Here is a 23,625-nt window from a genome sequence, read left to right as displayed (position 1 = left end):
CTACTAGGATACACAAGTGAGAGTGAAGGAAGGTAGTCTAGGGTGACTTCCAAATTCCCAAAGTGGGCTCTATCAGGACCAGAAACATGGGTTGGGGACAGAAGGAGGAAAAAAAGAAGATGCTCAGTTTAGAATGTGCCTGTGAGGTTCCTAAGGGGTCACTATGAGGCGCATTTCCCCAGAGAAAGAGTTCCTGTAACTAATGGAAAATATAAATCTGGATCACAGGATAGAGGTATAGACTAGAACCACAGACCACTAGAAGATAGAGATCTAAGTGGTCAGATCGTTATCACATTTATTCATTGTAGCCCAAAACCCAGGGTAGTAACTGGCACATAACACATGCCTTATGTAAGTATTTGTTCAATAAATAGGTCTACTGAGAACTCAGGCTGTGGGAATAAATGAGCTTTCACAGAGGAAAAAAAATGGATCAGGATAGGAGGAAGAGGAATTCATGAAGGTGACTGATGAAAGAAATGGAAGAAATATACTGAGAATATACGGTCACAAAATATACTGAGAATATACTGTCACAAAAGGTAAAAAAAGGAGGTTTTTAAGATGAGAGAGGTCAAAAGTATCAAATGCTACAAAAAAATTAAAAAGACAGGGAATGAAAAGATTCATCAGATTAGTTAACTATGAAGACAATGGTGGCATTCTGTGGGTGGTTTTGAGAGTGGTGAGATAAGCCAGACTTGATTATCATAATCTTGAAACTTAATTATCATAATACAATAAAATGCCACTATAGTTATTCAACAATGATAATGAAAATTAATTTCCCCTCAAATTTTCATTATTGTCTGTTAGGGAAGAACAAATATTAATATTTAAATTAAAAGACAAAATTAAAACTCTTTAGAAAATACAGTGCCAGTTTCAAATGATTCACATAGCTCCATTAAATCTTTGTTATTGATATCTTATAAAGAGTTTTTAAAAGTTTTACCTCTTCCCCTGGCTGGCCGGTTAATTTTTGCAGTTGTAAAATAATTTCATCAATATTTTCCTGAACCCAAATGAAGTCTTCATCATCTGCTGTTTCAAACTGTAGTCTTCAAGGAAAAAGACAAAAAGTCAAAACAGATCTTTCTCAATTAGTGGTGTTGACTAGCACAAACTTGACAGATCAGGTGACACTCTACTTGTTTTCTCCCTCACACTGAGTATTCTCTTTCCAGGACTTAAGGTGCTGAGATATTTGTTTATAGGTAGAGTTTTGTTAAAGAATACCATCTCCTAATGTGAACATGCAGTAACTTTACAATTTCAATGAACATTGCCCCGCTGGCTAGCTATTACTGAGGGGCAGGTTTTACCCAGCTTGTGTAGAAGAATGCCATCTCTAAGGGTCAAGAGAAAAAAAAAATCTAACCTATTGGAGGCTTTCTGGGCCAGATGCTGTAGTTTTGAAGCCACACATTGAAGCTTTTGTCTGATCACTTCTAATTCATGATTACAGCCAGTTCCTCCTTCATTCATTTCAATCAGTTTAAGATAGCTTGATTCCTTTGTCTCTCCTTCTATTTTCTGTTGAAGAACCCAATTTCTAGTTCGATCACTAGTTAAACTCCATGTAGTTGGCTAGCAATTTTCAACAGAAAAAGAGAAAGCAGTAAGTATCAATGAACAGCGAATCAACACAATTATGGTTTATACTCCAAATAAGCTTCTATGAATCTCCTTTTTAAATCATTTGTTCATAATTATTTAAGTAATTCAATCCAATAGCAGAAGTGTATGTTCAAAGGGCTGTAGTGCTATCTCAAAAAACATTTTAATACAGTGTTAATTTACCTCATTAAGATTCTGATAGAGAATTCTTCTACTTTCTCGTTTTTCTTCTCGTTCTAGTTCTTGCTTCTGGAATTCCTGCATAATTCCCTGTAGTCGCTTTCCTTCAAGGTCTAACTTATAAACTTGTTGCCTTTTCTCTTCCAGCTGGCGCTGAAGATCTTCTACTTTGGACTGGAGCTCATGCATTTTTTTCTGTCCTTCAGTGTTGGCCTCTTGTTCTGTCTGCAATGTCTTCCTGTGAACCTGCCTATCCTTTTCCATCTGCTGTCTTGTTTGCAAAGAATCCAGTTTATATTTCTCAGTCTCATTTAACAATTCTACTATGCGACTGTGCTTCTCCTCTAGCTGTTTCTGTAGCTCTTTAAGGAGGTCCTCAGAGGGTAGGGAAGGCCGAGGCTGCCCACTATCATCACTGCTCTGCAGCTGAGCATGCAATTCCCGCTCCCTATCCAGGGTACTACTCATTTCCTGTATTCGAACTTTCTCAGATTCAAGAAGTACTTGAAGCTCTAAGTTTCGACCTCGTTCTTCTGATAACTGGGCATCATGTAGCACTCTTTGTGATTCTATTTTCTCCTGTGATTCATTTAGTAGTTGTTTCTGTTGCTCCAACAGTAGATTTAGCTGGATATTCCTTTGTTTCTGACCCTCAAGTGAAAATTTCAAATCCTTATAGGAGAAAGTTGAATTTAAGAATTTGTTAATATCATTAAAAGTCCTTTGTCAGTATAATTATACTTTATTAATATTAAGATGGTAGTATTTGGTAATAGAACTGATTATCCAGTTTATTAACTTAAATTTTCAGTGGTTAGAGCATAATTATTTGGACAGCCAGATGATTTTCATCAAAGAATATAAACAAAAGACAGGTAAGCTAAATAATACTTTCTCTCCAAATATTAATCATATTTAGTCAAGGAATATGAAGCAGTGTATATTCTTTCTAAAAACAATACCCTTTAAAAATACAAATATTTCCAATATATTGTGATATGAATTCCTGAAAAGCCTCATGTTGTCCAATGTCACACACTGAAAATAATATGGCTTATGGGGAAAGCAGGTTTAGGGACAAACTACTCAAAACTTACACAAATTTGTAATGATAAAAAACAGTAATCAGTACCCAAGGGGATATCACGTTCTTTAGGTAAAGAGCTTACTATGCTAGGAGGCTACCAAGATGGACATTCAAAAAACCCCAGCAAAACAAAAGTAATAGGGCAGAAATGTCAGCTACGTAGTTTTTTAGCATACAGCTAGTGAGTACCATGTATGGACGGAAGTGGGCACTGTATGTGCAGTACAACCTGCCCTGAGCTGTGAGCTGTGCAAAGCTAGGGTGGGCCTCTTTCGAAGACAGTTCAGAGTGACAGGACTCATTTTAAATTTTTAAAAATATGGTAGTAAGGGCTCCTGCTGCCAGAGAGGTGTCACTATTCCCTATCCCTAGGGGAAAACAGGAACTAAAACTACTCTGCATTAAACTGAAATGGATGCCCCCCCCCCCCATCAAATTGTATATGCACAGAACTCAAATTCCCAAAACACACATTGTAGCAGAATAGTCTGTACATACTCCTAGATGTAGCACAGCAAAAATGCACCCCACTCTTAGCACTTCCTGTAGACAACAGAACAGTCTTTCATAGTGGTGAACAACTTACTGACCTCATAAGGAATCTAACATGTCTAAAATCTGATGTTTTAGAAAGAGGAAAGGTCTCCAGACTCTCTCTTCCTCTGTTGTTCCGGATTTTCCACAGGCATTTAAAGAAAAAGGTAACAATACCTCAAGTTCTTCTTTATCCCGCTCTTCATTGCGTCCCAGTTTGGCTTTTTCTTTCTCCAAAGCCCACTGGAGCTCTCTGGATTTTTTCTGTTCACTTGCTAATGTGTCATTAAGCAAATGTACTTCATCAGTTTTATCTTTAACTTCCAACCTAAATCAGAGACAATGGACTTTAATAAAATTACTTTGACCAAGTTTATATTGAGAGAAAGAGACAGCTTCCACTAAACAGTGGAAGCATATTATAAACTAGCTAACAGGAAAATATAAGCCATGTACAGATTAAAGATTTTTGACTATGGTTTACTTCAAATTAACTGTTTCTAGTAATGCAACTATTAACTATTATTTATCACTGTAAATAATTTATTTTTACAAATAACATTAATAAATTTTCCTTTGTCTTTTACTGAAAATGTCTTTTACTGTATCACCATCATTCAAAATAAAGAATGACTGTCCTTGTAATGTGTTCTTGGCAAGCACAGTATCTCATTATTTACACCAACAATTTACAAGCATTTTAAAACATTTTGTACGTAGTAGGTAAATGAACCACAAATTCTATCGAGATCATAAATATCAAATTGCTTGATGGTAAAACAGAAGTCAAAATTATGTATCTTATACAATAGTAAGTCTTCAACAGAACTGAACTCACAGCAGGGAATATGCCAATGCCTAGTCATGAATTTATTATTTGGAAAAATTTAGAATTTTTCCTCACCACTGTGGTTTTTCCTATAAATAACAAAGTTTCAGGTTATTTACACATTATGTATAATGTTATGCTTTTATAAGACCTGCACAACGTCTATGACAAAATTAATCCAACTCCTTCACTGATCCAGGCTTATAATAAGGAAGCTTGACACACCTGAATGCCTCTAATTCCTTCAGGTGCTTATGTTGTGCCTTGAGTGTTGTTTCTAGTTCCAGTTTAGTTTGTGCAAGTTCACTCTTCAGTTCAGCAACCACCATTTTCTCAGAACTCAGCTGTTCCTGCAGTTCTGCTGCTCTGTCCTTAACGCTACTGAGCTCCACCTGCATCTCCAGCATCTGAGACTGCTTCTGCTGCATCGTATACTCCAAGAGTTCTAAATGGAAAAGTATGAATACTTGAATTATGACCTGGCAACTCATATTTGGTTTATAAATATTTTATTGAGAACTGGTTTTTAATTTAGGAGATTACTGCAAAGCAAATGTGAAAAGATTACAGTCCCAAAGTTGGCAATATTAATACGTATCATGAATACTTTTCTCATAGTACTAATGGTCAAGATTTCAGAACTATAAATACATAAGGATGATAACAGTTTAACAGAATATATCAATACAAGATGTGAAATAAAAGAATATTCAGGTGTTTATAAGTTGTATACATAAAAGTGTGTATTTACTCATGTAGAATTTAATAGTTTATACTAAAAAATGCCAATGTTGATAGCCACACAAAGCACTTGCAAGAGTTTAGCATGTAACCACCACTAGAGTGATCAGCACGGCTTGCTGGTTTTGTTTAGCTCCCTACACACACAGTCCCTAGGAACTTTACTGTCATAGAAGTTTAGATCAGTTTATTCTTTAAGCGCCAACCAAAGCCCTGCTACAGGTCTGTTACAATGAAAACAAATGAAAATATTTAAACTTCTAAGTACAATAAATGAAAAAAAAGTTACGAAATATGCATTAGGATCTCATTTTTGCAAAAAACATAAATTGTATATTACAGTATTAACAAAGGTCTGCAGATAGATGTATTTACCTGGGTGAGGGTGATTTTTCCTCTATTTTTTTGTTTTTCCATTCTACCTTAATGTATTTCCAACCGAAAAATTTTTTATCAAAGTTCATTGCTTTATATTACAATTCATATTACTGATGTTAAGAGGCAGGAATAACATTGGTTTTAGAAAATAGTCAATCTAGTTTTAAGCTTTTGATTTTTTTTAGATTTATTTATTTATTTTAGAGAGAGAGAGAGAGAGCACAAACATAAAGGGCAGAGGGAGAAGGAGAGAGAATCCCAAGCAGATTGCCCTGAGTGCAGAATCTGACATGGTGCTCGATCTCAGGACCTTGAAATCACAACCTGAGTTGAAACCAAGAGATGGATGCATAGCTGACTTTGCCACTCAGGTGCCCCTATTAGTTTGAGCTTTTAAAACTATTTCTTAGAAGAAGCTAAGGATCTACAAATATAAATATGTACTTACATATTAAGTTTTCCATGGGGTTCTATTTAACTTAAATAATAATAAAGTAAAATAATACTAATCAATTCTCTAAAAATAATCTTATATTTATAGATTTGTGATCTGATGAAAATGAGACTGTACTTTAATTCCTACTGATTTCCATTTGCAACTTAATTTACTATAACAGACATCCCTAAAAAAAGTGGGGAAAGTACATGAACAAGCATACCACAAAAGCAAAAATCCAGCTAGTTTATAATTAGTTTGGCATTACAAAATAAAAGTGAAATATTCTATGACTCAGCAATTCCACCCCTGGGGTATATATACCCAGAAAACTCATGTATGTATGCAGCACGTGCAGAATAGCATAGCTTGTAAGAGCTAAAAAAAAAATAATAATAATAAATAAATAAAAAAAAGAAACAATCTAAATATTCAATCACAGAATGGATATATAAATTGTGGAAATTCTACACAGTAACAAAAACAAACTGGAGATAAATGCAGTAACTTAGAAAAATATTATAGAGACATAAAAGAAGTAAGATACAAACATATATAGAATAATAAAGTTCAAAAGCAGGAAAACTGTAAAAGCTTATATGGTTTAGCAATATACAAATAGGTAGTAAAACTAAAGAAAAATCAGGATAATAGTTACCTCTATGTTACCACAGAGGAGTGTGTTTGGGAAGGAGCCTCTGAGGTACTTGACATGGGTGAAGTTTCCATAGATATTCATTTAAAGATTTGTTATTCTATATATTTTTGTATCTTGCACTTTTCTTTATGTATATTATAGTTTACAAATAATCCATAAGAAAAGGATTGAAAAAGAAATAGTTACTCTCATTGTGGATTTCTTTTTCTTTTAGATAGTTAACTTCACAAAGAACTTCAAAACAAAAAAGGGTAATGAAAAAAAAAAAGGTAATGAACTTAATGGGCTTGTTTTAAACACCCTGATCAAAGCAATGGCTGTTCTTTTTAAATTAAACATATTTGGGGGATCCCTGGGTGGCGCAGCGGTTTGGCGCCTGCCTTTGGCCTAGGGCGCGATCCTGGAGACCTGGGATCGAATCCCACGTCGGGCTCCCGGTGCATGGAGCCTGCTTCTCCCTCTGCCTGTGTCTCTGCCTCTCTCTCTCTCTGTATGACTATCATAAATAAATAAAAAATATATATTTAAAAAAAAATTAAACATATTTGTTTAAAAGCCAATTGGACAATCTCTTAATTCCCAGAGTAATTAATGTAGATTATTTCCATGATATCAGAATAAGAAGAAAATGTGACTATAAGGAAATGTGTTTTTAAATGAGTAACAATACGAAGAAGGGAAACAGTGAAATATTTCAACCTATTTGCTGCTACCATGTGAACTTGACATATAGCATACCTTGGTTTGGTTGATCATTCTCTTGTTCTCTTTTCAGAGTCATTTTCCTACCATTCATCTGAGCATGCAGTGCTTGAATTTCAGATAACAAACTCCTTCTATCTGCTTTCTGGAGGCATTCCATAGCTGCTTGATATTCAATACTCTACAATAATGCAAAGTAAAAAAATCAAGTGAAGAAGAGTGTATTATTGTAAAGACAATAATATTAACAACCAGGAAGTCTGGGGAAAAAAATGGAACACATGCTAAAATTTTGGAAATACACTAATTTTCACTTCCTGTTCATTAGGAACAGGAACTTTTAAATTATTCATTAAACAGTTCATTAAAATGAACTCAAACAGTTCATTAGGAACTTTTTAATTATTAATCTTCACATATACTTTGAAAAACTCCAAACATAAAATAAGAATAATAACAAACACTCATGTACATAGCTTACAAAATAGCACCTGTACAGCTAAAGCCCTCTCTATACAACTCCCTGAGCACTTCCTCTGCAGCACCTGCTTCAGAAATACTCAAATTCTAAGTCTGGTGTTATTTTCATGCACTCTATATATTATGTACACAAATGTATCCTCAGCAATATACAGTATAGTTTTGCATGTTTTAAAACTTTATATAAATGGCATCATATGGTATATTCACCTTTGCATGATTTGCCTTTTTCACTTATGGAATTTAAGTGAATTTCATCATGTTGCTGAACCATCTGGGTTGACACACATAGCTCTATTTCATAATCATTTTCAATGTTATATAGGATTTGATAGTATGAAGTATACAGTACAGCTTGAATATCTTTTCATATATTTATTGGATATATTTTTGGGCACATATTTGTATAATTTGTCCATTTTTCCAGAGGTTGTTTTATTCTCATTGGATATCTGGTCAGTGGTTTCCTTTTCTTACGATGTCCTTGTATGGTTTAAGAATCAGAGCAATAATGGGGTGCCTGGGTGGCTCAGTCAGTTAAGTAGCCGACTCTTGATTTTGGTTGAGATCATGATCTCAGGGTCTCGAGACTGAGCTGCTTGTCAGGCTCCACGTTCAGCGGGGAGTCTGCTTGAGATTCTCTCTCCCTGCCCTTCCCCCTGCTCTTATGTGATTTTTTTTCTCCTCTTTCTTAAATAAATAAATCTTAAAAAAAAAAAAAAAAAGAAAAATCAGAGCAACACTGGCCTCATAGAATGGGCTGGGCAGTGTTCCCTTCTCTCCTTAATTTTAAAAGAGTTTGTAAAGGACTGGTATCAATTCCTTAATCATTTGGTAGAATTCATCAGTGAAGCCATCTGATGCTTTTCTTGTGTGAGATATTTTAAAATTACTAATTTAACTCTTTGTAATGAGTCTATTCAGAGTTTCTATTTTTCTACAAGTTTTGATAGTTTGTATATTTTTAAGAAATGTGTTCATTTAATGCTATGAAAGTAATTATTTTTAAAAATTACATTTTGTTAAGAAATTAGATTTTTACATTTTGATCTTATATCCAGCAGCATTACCAAACTTACTTATTAATTCTAAAATTCTGTGTATACATTCTTTTTAGTTTTCTATGTAAGTGGATGGGTTTTCTCACCCCTCACCCTATCTATCTTATTTTTCTTGCTTTGCTTTGTTAGCTAGATCTTTAGGACAAGGTTGAAGAAGCTAGTCAAGAATATTTTTAATATTTAACTATCAGATATAATGGTTATTTTAGGTTTCTTTTTTTTAAGATTTTATTTATTTATTCATGAGAGAGAGAGAGAGAGAGAGAGAGAGAGAGGCAGAGACACAGGTAGAGGGAGAAGCAGGCTCCATGCAGGGAGCCTGACATGGGACTTGATCCTGGGTCTCCAGGATCACGCCCAGGCTGAAGGCAGCGCTAAACCGCTGGGCCACAGGGGCTGCCCTGGTTATTGTAGGTTTCTGTTAAATAGACCCTTATGTAGTTCAAGAAATTTTTTTATTTTTAGCTTGTTCTTTGTTTTAAGGTATTTTAAAGTATAAAATTCTTAATTTAATTTGCTGTGTCTCTTGAAATGATCACTGGTTTTATTTTCTCTTTTTTAAAGTAATAAGTCACATGAGTTATTTTTAATGGTATGCTACCTTTGCATTCCTGGATAAGTTTAAGGTGATTGTGTCTCTAAAAAATATACATTGGTGGATTTGATTTAATATTTTGTTTAGGATTTCTGCATCTATGTTCATAAATAAAATAGGCCCGGGATGCCTGAGTAGCTCAGCGGTTGAGTGTCTGCCTTCAACACAGGGTATGATCCTGGAGTCCTAGGATTAAGTCCCACATCGAGCTCCCTGCATGGAGCCTGTCTCTCCTTCTGCCTCTGCCTGTGTATTTGCCTCTCTCCCTGTGTTTTTCATGAATAAATAAGTAAAATCTTAAAAAACAATAATAATAAAATAAAATAGGCCCACAGGTTTTTTTCCTTGTATTATCTTTGTCTGATTTTGGTAACAGGGTTATATTATAATAGCCTCTTAACAAAAACACAAGGCATTCCCCCAGTCATCCAACAATGGGAAGTGTATGTTTAAGATTAAAATTAGTTATTCCTTGAATGTATGCTAGACTTCACCTGTAAAACCATTTGAGCTTGGTGTAATTCCTGTGGGTAGCAGGAACAATTTTTTTAATTGTTTTTTATTTCGATTTTGACATAATTTCAGACCTACAGAAAAGCTCCAAAAATTGTGCAAGGCATCCCCATATATTCTTCATCCAAATTCTCTAAATGTTAACTACATTTGCTTTGCCACTCTCTCTGCATACACCTGTGTATGTATCTACACACATATGTACATTATTTTTCTTTTCCAAAATGTGTGAAGATAAGTTGCAGACAGATGCTCCTTTACTCCCCAAAACTACAGTATTTCCTAAAAACAAGAACATTCTCTTACAAACCACAGTACAATTATCAAAAGCAGAAATTAACTTAGTATCATACTATTATTTATTTTTTTCATACTATTATTTAATGTACAAAACTTATTTATATTTTGTCAAATTTTCCTAATAGCAAATGGGGGAAAAGTAGTACTTGTATGTCTTTGTTTTTTGTGACCTTGAATTTTTGAGGACTATAGGCTATTTTGTAGTCTGATTCTCCATTTTAAAAAACTTTTTATTTTGAAATAATTTGGGACCCCTGGGTGGCGCAGCGGTTTGGCGCCTGCCTTTGGCCCAGGGCGCGATCCTGGAGACCCGGGATCAAATCCCACGTCGGGCTCCTGGTGCATGGAGCCTGCTTCTCCCTCTGCCTATGTCTCTGCCTCTCTCTCTCTCTCTCTGTGTGACTATCATAAATTAAAAAAAAAAAAAAAAAAAGAAATAATTTAAGACAAAGTTCCCATGTATCCTTCAGCCAATATTCTCTGATGATCACATCTTACATAACTTAGTACATTATCAAACCTAGATTTAGACATTGGTATAATTCTATTTAAGTTACAGGTCCTACTGAGATTTCATTAGTTTTTATATGCACTCATTCATTTCCTGGTATATAGTACTATGAAATTTTATCACATGTATAGGTCTGAATCACTACCACCACAATCAGGATACAGAATTGTTTCATCACCACAAAGAAACTCCTTTGTTGTTACATCCTTTCCCAATCATAACCCCTGCTAATCAATGATCTGTTCACTATCACTATAATTTTGTCATTTCAAATATTACATAAGATGTCTACAGTATCAATAGTCTGTTCTTTTTAAATTGCTAAGTAGCATTGCATTATATGGATGTACTTCAATTTGCTCATCCATTCACCTGTCAAAGGACATTGGGTTGTTTCTAGTTTGGAGTATTACAAATAAAACTGATATGAATATTCTTGTACAAATTTTTATGGAGACATAGCTTTCATTTCTCATAGATACCTGTAAGTGTGACTTCTACGTCATATAGTAAGTATATATTTAACTTCGTAAGAAACTGCCAGATCATTTTCCAGAGTGACTCATTTTACATTCCTATGAGCAATGTATTACAGATGCAATTTCTCTGCATTCTCACCAGGACTTGGTATTTTCCCTCATTTTTATTTAGGCCATTCTGATAGATGTACAGTGGCATCAATTTGTTTTGGCCTAATATATGCTTGTGAGCAGATTTTAGTTATGCACAAAAGTGAGGTAGTGTATTTCATATGAGGAGGTACATGGTGTCTGGTTTGTTCTATTACTGGTGATATTAATTCTGATCACTTGGTTAAAGGTGGTATCTGTCAGGTTTTCCATAGTACAGTCATTGCTTTTCCTCTATAATTAAAAAAAGATATCCTGAGGATTTGAGACCATGTAAACATACTTTTCTGAAATATTTTTCTACTAGTTTTAGGACTCATGGCTGATTATTGCTTGAGTTATTACTATAATGTTTAATAAAGGGTGATCTATATAATTTCTTCTATACACTATCTGAAATTCTATTGTAAGAAAGAATTTTTATCCATTTGTTTATATTTAGTATGAATTCATGAGTTATTTTACTCTTTAGTTTACAATCTGTCTCTATCATTATTTAGTTTGATGTTCCAATTGTTCTTAACGTGGACATTGGGAACTCCTTCAAGCAGGCTTCTGTGATCTTTTGACATCTCTGCTTCATTCTTTGAGCAATCCCTTATCAGCAAATCAAGATATTCCAGGTTCATCTTGCATGTCCCTCTGCTCCAACTCTGGAATCAGCCATTACTTCCTAGCTCCTTTTAATGCAAAATGTAGTTGAAAATGAAGATCTGGGCACTAAGTGTTGTTAGTAGTTTTTTAACTATTTGTTTTGTTTTGTTTTTTACTAGCTGTAGGTTTTTTCAGGTTTTCCATTTCTTCCAGAATGAGTTTTGAGAAGAGATTATTTTTGTGGAAAATCTGTCCATTTCACTCAATTTTTTGAATTGATATAAAATTATTCACTATATTCTAATATTTTATATCTCAGTTAACCTTTCATTATGATCCTATTTTCATTTTTAACTTTTATAAAAATGTGCTTTACCTTTCTCCTTAACCAATTCTCCAGAAAAGTTTCTTATTAACCTTTCAAAGAAGAAACTTTTAAGGTTTTTATCCTCTCTATTGTACCAATGTATACATTTCACTAGCTTCATTTTTATTACAGTAGAACTCATTATTTGTGGATTACGTATCTACAAATCTGCCTATTCACTAAAATTTATCTGCAACCCAAAATCAGTACTTGTGGTGCTTTTATAGTCATTTGTAAACATGCAAAGAGGGGCAAAATATTAAAACTGTCAGCTGTGCATGTATGTAGCTGAAGCTGAACTAGGTGACATAATGCCATTTTCTTTCATCTCTTATACTGCAAACAAGTGTCCATCTATTTTTGCCATCTATTTAGTGCTGTAGGTTGTTGTTGTTGGTTGTTTTTGTTTTTTGTCTTTTTATGCTTTTTATTGGTGACTTTGCTATTTAGAATGGTTCCCTAGCACAATGATGAACTACCTAGATCACAAGAAGGCTGTATTCTATGCAGAGAATACACGTGATGAGCTTTGTTTAGGCATGAATTATGTAGTGCTTTTGGCCATGGGTTCAATATTAATGAATCAGCAATACCTGGTAAATAAAGTGTCTTTAAACAGAAACACACAAAATTATGTATTGATTGACAAATATCATGATCAGGGGGGCTCATAGGATCCTACCCATTATATTTTCTCTAGAAGCAATGGCTCAGTATTCACAGCAACTTTACATAATCTAACCACTGCAGAGAATGAGAACTGACCATGGTTTACTACTTCTACTTTACTTGAGCTTATTCTGTTGTTCTTTTCTAACTTCCTAAGTTGGATAAATAGCTCATTAATTTCCAGTCTTGTTTATTTTCTAACATAAGATAAAACATTTAAGGTAATAACTTTTCTTCTAATACTCTTAGTGGCTCCTATTAAAATTTTAACCTTCAGACCTTCCCCAAAAGTAATCAGTAACTCATTTGCTTATTACTATTAAAAAGCATTCTTTGTTTCAAAGTTTTATTTTGATACCTGTTCTTGTATTTTCTGCTCCAAACAGTTTAATAATCCAACTGCATCTTTAGTACCTAGAGCTGTCAGCTCAGTCTGAAATGCAGCTAGTAAAACACTACGCTCCTTTAAGAAAACTTGCTGAAGAGCAAGCAGAAGTTCACCTCGCCAGTCTGGGAAGGTCTCATGAGACTGGGAACCTTCATAAACCTAGCAGAGTATAAAAAACAAAAGTTAGTTTTCAGATTAGCATGTTTAAAAAATTCTAAAAATGGTATTTATCTACTAATCAAAATAAAGAGTATAAGCCAAAAGTAAAGTATGGATTTATTTTCAAGTGTGTGGCTTGTGGCATTTAAACGATATACAGTAATGCACATGTAATTACATCATAAAAGATAATAGTTTAATCTGTAGAGTACCTTATTATTAATAAAACCCATACAAAACTAGTAAGATGCACAATATTGAGTACCTCGGCATCTCTTTGCACTTGCATTTTGGTAATTAAATCCTTAAGAGATGAAATTGTACTGAGGTAAGCTCTTCTTTCTTCTAGCCAAGATTCTGAAACTTGCTGAACAGAATGGTCTTCTCCATCACTATAGGGAGACTCAGTGAGGGAGAGCACCTGCATGCCTTCATTATGGACAGCTCTTAGTAATCCCTAGAAATGAGAACCCAAAGGCCAGAATTCTGACATCTTCTTCAAAGATAGACATACAAAGAAAAGTAAATCTTAAGCAAGGTAGTTTTATCTAGTTAGACTGACTTAGAAGAGACATGGCAGGAAGGATACACCAGGCTACCATTATTGACAACCTTCTTTTTATGGAGGGGTAAGCCAATCCCAGAAGACAGTCTATGACTTTGTGTAGCTCTCACCTATAAGTTGCTTTTATTAATCTGATGTGCTCTTCTTGGATTTAAAGACTGGCCACTAATTTCGCCAAAAGAAATACGTAAGAGATAAATTCTAGTCCTTGAGATGGTTTTAATAATTTTGGCACTCAAAAACACCAGGAACAAAAACTATTTCTAAAAATCTTTAGACAGATAATTATTAAATATATTGTACTTTATTATCTGCAAAATACAGCAATAACACTAAACAGATTCCCAAGATTGATTCTTGCTATGTGATTCTTCAGAAAGAATCTTACTATGTAAGTTCTAATAAACTGATATGTTCGATATGGAAACCACATTGGCTAAGTGTCACTAAAAGACATCTGTCTTTCAGTACCTTTATTTTCTTTGGAAATGAATCTGTTGAACTTTCACCTTCATCTCCTCGTTCTTCTGATGCTGTGTCAAATCCTTGACTTTGTGTGAGATAAATTCCCTGACCCCAGTCTGATCCAGAATCTAAAATAAAGAAAACCACCACTATTAAAAAGAAACAAATATTTTTTAAATAAGTACTACAAAAATGTCAGAAATTTATATAACTTACCACTGGAACATATTTCTCTAGTTTGGTAAGCATCAGAATGTGTTAATTCAGGAACTGAGGATCCCTAATTAGAGAAAACAAAAGTATAAGTAACATTTTTTTCATTAATAAAAATAGGGCTCAATAAATAGTTTTGGTCTTTTGTAACACTGTTAAAAAACAAATGAAAAACTCAATTCAATCTGTCACACATTTTACAATAAATGTCTTTAATTTTTTTCTTAAGAGATACTACCCTAAGAAGACATTCATCAATTAAGGCATAATAATATCATGTTCCAAATTTCCAGAGGAATTCTGTGGAAAGTTATCATCTGACTATACAATGGGAAGATTTAAAACTGCAATTTTATCATAAGGAAGAGACTATCATAAATTTCTTTTTCTCTTAAAAACAAAGAATTTGGGCAGCCTGGGTGGCTCAGCAGTTTGGCTCCACCTTCAGCCCACGGCGTGGTCCTGGGGACCTGGGATTGAGTGCATTGGGCTCCTACATGGAGCCTGCTTCTCACTCTGCCTGTGTCTCTGCCTCTCTGTGTGTCCGTGTGTGTCTCTCATGAATAAATAAATAAAATCTTTAAAAAAAAAAAAAAGAATTTTTGGGAAAAACACAAAGAATGTTGAAAAAACACATTCTGAGAACCAAATACCTCTTTAGATCTCAGACACTGTATCACTGCCTTCAAGGTACCACATTCCTCCATCAGTAACTGAACAGCAACATAGTGCTCCCTCTTCAAGGTTTCGGTTTCTGAAATATGTCTGGATTCCATATCCAAAATTTCAGCAGCATGTAGTTCTTGCATCTGCTCAATTTTTTCAGTAAACTGACTGATTATTTCAGTGACTTCTTCTGATGAACATTCACTCCGTAAATCAATTTGGGTTCCTGCATTTCTAACAAGAACTTGTGGAGGCTGACTGCTGCTATTGACCTTGAGAGTCCCTTCTGTCTGGGATGCCAAACTTGCACCCATGTTAGTAGGAAGCGGCTCTGATACGCAGACTATTCTGTTTTCCTGTACCTTAGTCTTATCTTCTTTTTCTAAGAAGTAGGATAATTTCTCTTTTGCTTCTGTGAGCTGATTTCTAACTTGGCTTAAATCTTTCTGAAGAGATGCCATATTTGTTTCTTTTACCTAAAACATAATGAACAGTAGAACATTCAATTAAAAATATTAAATGCAGAATTTAGGGTAGAAAGTATATTCATGCTAAGACATTCATTTTCCTCAGAACAATAGGAAAAATATTTCAGAAACACTCATAGATTCCACATCTCCAGTGTGTGTGTGTGTGTGTGTATACACATATATATATATATAGTCACAGACTATCATGCAAGTGAAATTATTTTATCAGCCTCTTCTTTTGGTTTTCATGGGATAGAGAATTCTGTTTAACATCTGTCTTTCTCCTTGATCATTAATGGACTAGAGACTAAAAGCATCTTTCTAAAAAAAAGATTCAAGGAAAACCAAGCAAGAACATACTAGTAAAGAAATTCATAAAAACTTTTCATCAAAACTACAAAAGATTTTTTTTCTAGCTTTTAAGTTATGAATTTGGTTTGTTTTTATAGAAGAGAATATACTTTGAAATGAAATTAAGGTATGTAAAAATAAGTGAATTTGGAGAAATGTTACTTATTTTACCAGAAGCTCTTCTTGAAGCTTTTCTGCTTTCTCTTTATAATTGGCAAGTTCTTCTTTGATAGCTGATGATTCAGCTTTAAAGGCCTCAAGTTGACAAAAAAATCCACTTTCTTCACTGGTATGAATTAGCTCAGCAGTTGTCTGAATGGCAGTGGAAAACATTTAAAAACACATTACTTTCAAAAAATACAGCCAGGTTCAAGGTACTTATACATTCTAAAGAAGCTTTTGGAGGAATGACTACTTATCAGAGAAGAAGGTATAGAAATGATTCATGTTCTTTCAACAAATAGGAAAACTTTTTTTTTAGGTACCATCAGTTTATGTTTTTGAGACAGTAAGAAAAAAATTATTTTCTGGGAACGAAACATACATCATGTATATATATTCTAAATATTTATAAGATTAATGAAAATGTAGTTACCATTCAGAACACTTTGATATTTATACCACTTTCCTCAAATAATACCAAGTCTTACTAAGATATTTCTTAAAATTTTAAAAACATGGACAGTCACGTTAATATTTTATTTTAATAGGACTATAGGAATTTATAGTTCCACAGACCTAAGAGAAAAAAGCCCAGTAAAAGGAAAGAATGATCATTCTTTGTAGAACAAATTATATATTTAGAGAATTTTGATATGTCAGTTAATCGCCTATTCAGATAAGACTGCACATTTAGTACTCAAAATTATAAATACATAAAGTGAGAATTTGAAAATTAAAGTCCTTCTATTTCTGTCTTGTGCTAAGAAATAAATGCCATTTCAGATCTTTACAAAAGTAGACTTACAAAGGAGAAATACAAATTACTTCTAAGAAAGGGAAGAACCTATTATCAGGCATAAAATCTACAAAAGCTAATGACTTATCATTGATATGTCACTTCAGAAGAACGCTAATATATTTTGATATTTTCCATTACTTAAAAGGAATGATCAAATAGCATGAATCTTAGATGGAACAGGAAAAAAACCCACATAAGTTCCAAAGGACATTTGCAACACTTAACATCTCTAACTTTCTTCTGACTGCTCTAATGAGTATGCTAGTGAAATAAATAACATGATTTGAAGCCCACAAAATAGAGTTTGTATTCATTACTTTAGTGATAATATGGACTGCACAGAAAAGTAATATTTTTATAAAAAGCCCCTATATATGAATTGCTAGATGTAAAGAATACATATTTAATTTAATAAATTAGCAATCAGCTTAAGGAACAAAGAAAAAAGAGAATTCTTTATGGAATTTAAGTGAAAAAAATAAAAAACAACCTAACCTTGAGAATTTCAAAATCTCCTTCAGGGCTTCTTTTCCTTTCTTTATTTCCCTGTTTTTTCTCCTCCTCCAATAGTCTCTGTAGTTCTAGTAGCTTCTTTTCTTTTTCCAAAGCATTTTTCTCCACAATTTCTACCCGTTCTTTTTCTAAAATCAAACTAGTCTGCATTTCAACCACCTGGCTTTCTAATTCTGATATTCTCAAGGTTAATGCTAATACGTTTGACTCCATCTCATTGTCTGTTACTTGATTTAAATTCTGTACATTTGTTCTTTCAAGTTCTGATGAAACTGCTTGTTCATCTTGACAGAATTTTGCATATTCCTTAACTGCTTCAAGTTGGACTTGACTCACAAGAGCAGCAGCAACTTTTTCTTCAAGTATATTCTGTAGGTTTACAATCTTCCTTTTAAGCATTTCTGTTTCAGATTGGCCTTGCTCTTGCATATCCTTTATTTGCTTGTAGCACTGAGTGAGTTCTATGTCCTTTTCACTCACAGTGCCCTCAAGTTGTAGCACCTTTGTTTCCAAACTACTTATGGAACCTTTGCTGTTTTCTTCAAAAGATGTGAAGTAAGTCTGATTTTCTAGGGGTTTAAGAGCATTCTCAGCAAGGACTACTTCCAGTTCAGGGTGGATTTTGCTCAGATCATCCATAGCCATGTTAACGCTTTTCTCCGGTACACTTCGGATTTTTTCCATATTTTCACGTTCTCTCTTTAAGCTGCATAATTCTTGTGTTAGCTGGTTCATTTTTAAATTGGTTTCTTCAAGTACATTTTTTGTAAAGGCCATTTCTTCATTAGTGGTTTCTACTTGCTGTTCCAAAGCCAGTTTTTCAGCTATTACCATATCCAATTGATGTTTTAAACTATCTGCTTCTTCTGGGAAAGAATTAGCATCCACTGATGTCTTCTGTTCAATATTTGCCAGTTCCTGTTGAAGTTTTTCAATTACTTCATTGAGCTGCTCAATTTCTTCTTCTCTATTCTTCTTAACACGTTCTTGATCACTCATTAAACATTCTATCTGGGTTTCAAGATCCCTTATCAGTTCATTTTTTTCTTCAATAACCTGTTAAAGAAAACAAAGTAACAGACATAAATATGTACTTATATTTTGGGAATTTTATTTTTTATTTTAAGGGCAGGATCTGAAAGTGCTGATCTCATACACACAAATAATATACCTCTCAGACATGTAAGACTAATTTCAATATAGACCAATAGTCACCATCATATCAAACAAGGACCTTTTGTCAAACTTTGTTCAGAAAATTCTGTTAAATAGAAAGTGATTTACACATTAGTAGCTGATTTCCTAGAAATAAAAGAGTCAACAAACTCTAACTGAAAAGAATGAAGTATTAAAATAAAAAAGGGCTACAGCAGATGGTACTATCTGATTTAATTCATATTGAATAGAATGATTTTTAGTAGATTTGGTTAGAATGATATGATGAAATCTGAGTCGCCAGGGACTCTCTCTGGAAAACAACAAAAATCTGTGACATAATATCAGGAGAGGACAAAAAATACACATAGCTTATTAAGCCAATGTGCCTTAATAAATTCAAATTAATGGGTAAAAGAGAATTAAGGTTTATTCAGTTTTATATTCAAAGAGAAGCTGAAAAATAACCATTTGGCCTTTAAAATTCTAGCTCTATTTCATGGAGTAATTTTAAACTAGTGTACCTTATTATCTGTTGTAATTTTAAGTTGATACTGAAGTTTTGCAATTTGCTCATTTAATCGGTCAATTTCTATTTCTTTTTCCTGCATTATTTGAGCAAATTTTCCAAATAACACATGTTGGTCCTGAGTAGGGATAGCATCCGATTCCTTTATGGCATACCCCAGTTTCTCCATTTCATCCTAGGGATAAAAATAACAATCCAGTTGGACAGATTATTATTATATGTAATTTTCTGAATATTCTTTCAGTTAAGTGTTACAAAAGATAAAATGCCCAAAATGTATACAAAATTGGATTATCATACAGCCATTTAAGTCAATAATTCTTAAAATATTTTGATAAAAGTTCTCAAAAATTCTTCATTCATGATGAATTCAAATGTTTATGTTGGGTTGAAAATAAATTCCACGCAAACCCATTTGCAGTTAATGTTCCTCTGTTAAGTATTATTTAGTAGCTGGATTCAGCAAATACTTGATACAAAGATAAGACAAAAATTATAAATTATTTACAGGCAAAGTTTTTCTTAATTAATTACCTTAAATAATTTGTTTTCTTGTTCCAGTTCTTGGAGGCGGGTAGTAGATTCCTTTTTCTGTATTTCTAATTGCATATGTAGTTGCTGAACTTCTTCATTCTTATTTTCCAGTTCCTCTCTAAACTGCTCTAACTGTTCTTCTAAGTTTGTAATCTGATACCAAAATTATCATAAAGAAAGAAAAAAAATACCTGTTTATACAATGTCTGTCAAGAGAGAATGAAAAGTACTATAAGTAGCTGTATAAAATGTATCTGCTTAAAACATATAAGCCATGAGAATAAAGGGGTTTCTCTAAGCCAGGTATAACCGTGTGGTTTCTAGGTATTTTCAAACTGATCACCTTTAAGTCATCCTACTCAAAGCAAAGGGAAGATCTTCAGAGGAAGGATACAGGGAGCCATTTCTTACCTAAAATATTCTGATAAAGCAGAAAAAAGTCAGGGGAGGAAGGGAAAGAGTCCACATTTGAAATTTTATTTCATGTTAAATTTAGTTGTTACCAAAAGGTCCAAGAAAGCTGCAGAATTAAGTCAATTGGTCAGCTACCAAGTGAGACTAGCTCAAATTAGTCCATACTAATGCTTAATGAAAGGTTTGGGTGCATCTGTCTTGTTTAAGCAGAAGAAAGCAGAGGTATACACGAAGACCATGAGATCCTTAGGTAGAAACTTAATAGTAAGCTATTAATACTATTTTAGGAGAAAATTAGAGAGCTCCTATGTGTAGGACAATAGAAATTTAGTTTTCTAAGCACAGATTACTGTTAATGATAAGCAATTACTCTGTAATGGTTATACAGAGACTATTATATAAGGACAAGTTTCAAGACCTAGTTATTATATTTTAAAAGTTGAGTTTGATTAAGGAATAGTCATTTAGCTCAATGCTTTGTAGCTGCTTAATAAATACTTAATGAATGAATTTCCAAATATGTATTTATCTGATGATCAAAATTGCTGCATTAAAAGCAACCTAAAATGCAGGAACAACATTACTCAGTGGCAGCTGGCTGAGAGAGCAGCCTACAAATCATTTATTGCCTTAGAACTTGAAAAGAACCATATTCTGCTTACACTCAGACATGTAATCAGAATCCTATCTTAGCACTAGCAATGCAAAGCCCTTCAAAATCATTTAGCCTAATATTTCCTTAAGAGAAATAGTACTGATACTAGTAATAAAAGCCTCACTTATAGATAATTTATTACTAGATACTGTATAAGGTGCTTTACATGTATTATTTTTTTAAAACTCTGTAACAACCTTATGAGATCTTTAGTTGGATTATCCCCATTTCAGAGATGAGGAGGGAGTCACTAAGAACAAAGTACCTTGTCTGAGGTCACAAGGCTAGTATTGGTGAGATTTTACCTGTGGAGACTTACATATTTATTATTTATTTGAGAGAGAGTGAGTGAGTGACTGGTGGGGAAGGGCAGAGAAGAGAGAAAATCTCCAGCAGTATCCCACTAAGCAAGGAGCTTGACATAGGGCTTGATCCTGTGACCTTGAGATTATGACCTGAGCCTAAACCAAGAGTCACACATTTAACCGACTGAGCCACCCAGGCACCCCTAGAGCCTTACATTCTTAACTATCATTTATCCTGCTTCTAATAACTAATGTCCAAGACTTATACTTAAATTGTTTTCTGTACACTGGTATTCAACTCAATAAACACACCTTAAATACATTTAGTAGTTGTTCATATATAATTAACAGGTTGGTTTGCTGAAAACTGTGGTGATTATTATCTTCTTCAAAGTTATCTAATACAGTAGTATTTATACCTATCCCTATCTTCCACAACTACTTTTGATAAAAAGGTATTATTTTAATATGTATGTAGACATTTAAGTTCAAAATGATGTTCTACCTCAAATGCTATTTGTTTTGGGGGTTATCTATTAATCTTCTTCATCTATTTCAACCTCCCCTCTGAAAAACTACAAGTTTGTTCCATGTATTTAAGAGTCTGTTTTTTCATTTGTTCATTTGTTTTGTTTTACTTCCTTGATACATGAATTTATGGTCCAATTCTAAATTTGAAATAAAGTCTTGCTATTCAAAGTGTGATCCCTAGAGCAGCAGAATTGGCACCATCCAGGAAGATGTTAGATGCACAGATTGTGTGCCCAGATTGAAGATGCACAGATTGAAGCCCCACCCCAGACCTAATGAATCCAAATCTTTTTTAACAAGATCCCCAGGGGATTCATATGCACATTAAAGTTTGAGAAGCACTAGTCCAAAGCACTAACATTCTGTTTTAAGCAGCTGAACTTGAGTCATCACAACAGAGACTTCAATTCCCAAAGATGACACTGTAGGATTCTTTCCTCCTATTCAGCCAGACTCCAGTTTCAGTCCCAGGTTATCCTATTACTGAGTCTACAACAACCAAAACCACAAGAATATTATTAGGGTTTTAAAGAGAATGGTGGCTCTTTGTTTTAATCTTGTTTAATTTAGCTACCAAATGTTATCTAGACTGGATTATATTAATTTGCAACTATTTGTGTTTTCTTTTAAAGTCTTTTTTATCTCTTTCAAATGTATATATGTCTTCTTAGTTAAACATTAGATTCTTTGAAATCTGCTGCTGGTTTTACAACTGGATAGTGGTAGTCAACTTGAGTTAAGATCTCAATAAGTATTGAATGACAGTCTTTAATACTTCTCACCAATAAGGCAAAACATTCCCCAGTTTTTTGGTAGTATAGCATTACAGGACTTCAGAATCAGAGAAATCCAGGAGTAATTCTTGCTTAACCACTTACTGCGTGACCACGAACAAGCTATTTACCCTTTTAAGAGTTTACTCATCTGTAAAATGAAGGTAACACTAGAGCCTCTTCTCAGGATTAATGACATAAGGATTAATGACATAATGCTTTTAAGATACTACTTTCTAGCACAGATCTCTATGAAGTCCAACTACTACTATTTATTATTGCCATCTATAAGCTAGATCTCATTAGCTCTACAGAGTTAAAACCTATGAAGGCATCTTTTTCTTTTTTTAAGATTTTATTTATTTATTCATGAGACAGAGAGAGAGACAGAGAGAGGCAGAGACACAGGCAGAGGGAGAAGCAGGCTCCTCGCAGGGAGCCTGACGTGGGACTCAATCCCAGGTCTCCAGGATCAGGCCCTGGGCTGAAGGCGGGGCCAAACCGCTGAGCCACCAGGGCTGCCCAAGGCATCCTTTTCTTAAAGAAATTCTTCCTACTCTTTCTCTCCACATTATTCCCCTTATCATCCTAAAACTCCTATCTTCAAAGTTTCTTCTCTATTTGTTCTGCATAAACCTCAAAAAGAGTTTTACACAAATTAAGGCTATGAAAGTAGTAGAAAGTAATCTCAAAATCTAATGACACATATGGACATATTAATTTATACTCTGTCAGGTATGTGAAAACATCTGCCCAGTGCAGGAGAGAATGCTTAAGAAGTTGTTTTCATTGAAAGATACATATTTTAATTCTATGTTCCTCTCTTTCAGTCTTTAGTTACAGATGAGTGGGTTCTGACAGAGTACCTGTCCCTGTTATTAAATACTAGGTAGGCCAGGATGAGCTATCATTTTAACCCTTTACTCAACATGTCTGGCTCTATCTTATCTATAAACTCTGGGAGTTGGCAGACAGAAGCTGGCTGACCGGTCTCTTTGTAGTTCTGAACAACTATGGTTCTGAGTAAAAGGTAGACAGCTATTGGATACTTCCTTTGAGAAATTAAAGTGTCAGTAATGTTCTATAAACTT

At 33.9% G+C, this 23,625-nt stretch overlaps 1 protein-coding gene across 13 annotated transcripts in view; it reads right to left on the bottom strand.

Annotated features, from left to right (window-relative positions):
• Window positions 1-23,625, bottom strand: part of AKAP9 (A-kinase anchoring protein 9) — a 154,194-nt gene that overhangs the window by 13,576 nt on the left and 116,993 nt on the right. For 12 of the 13 annotated variants that reach the window (XM_025471391.3, XM_049093404.1, XM_049093401.1 and 9 more), the window contains 15 exons: window positions 19,857-20,009; window positions 19,318-19,497; window positions 17,621-18,694; window positions 16,336-16,476; window positions 15,331-15,819; window positions 14,681-14,744; window positions 14,471-14,592; window positions 13,700-13,891; window positions 13,246-13,434; window positions 7,205-7,349; window positions 4,479-4,698; window positions 3,602-3,752; window positions 1,807-2,475; window positions 1,385-1,593; window positions 959-1,064 (listed from right to left, as the gene is read on the bottom strand). In XM_025471391.3, the coding sequence (XP_025327176.1) occupies window positions 959-1,064; window positions 1,385-1,593; window positions 1,807-2,475; window positions 3,602-3,752; window positions 4,479-4,698; window positions 7,205-7,349; window positions 13,246-13,434; window positions 13,700-13,891; window positions 14,471-14,592; window positions 14,681-14,744; window positions 15,331-15,819; window positions 16,336-16,476; window positions 17,621-18,694; window positions 19,318-19,497; window positions 19,857-20,009 (4,104 nt within the window). The remainder of the gene's footprint in view (window positions 1-958; window positions 1,065-1,384; window positions 1,594-1,806; window positions 2,476-3,601; window positions 3,753-4,478; window positions 4,699-7,204; window positions 7,350-13,245; window positions 13,435-13,699; window positions 13,892-14,470; window positions 14,593-14,680; window positions 14,745-15,330; window positions 15,820-16,335; window positions 16,477-17,620; window positions 18,695-19,317; window positions 19,498-19,856; window positions 20,010-23,625) is intronic. The other variant, XM_025471399.3, reaches the window with a different exon arrangement.

Source organism: Canis lupus, chromosome 14, assembly GCF_003254725.2.
Source record: "Canis lupus dingo isolate Sandy chromosome 14, ASM325472v2, whole genome shotgun sequence".
In the NCBI taxonomy this organism is placed as follows: domain Eukaryota; kingdom Metazoa; phylum Chordata; class Mammalia; order Carnivora; family Canidae; genus Canis; species Canis lupus.
Note: the sequence above shows the minus strand (reverse complement) of the source record. Positions and strands in the feature narration are given on the sequence as shown.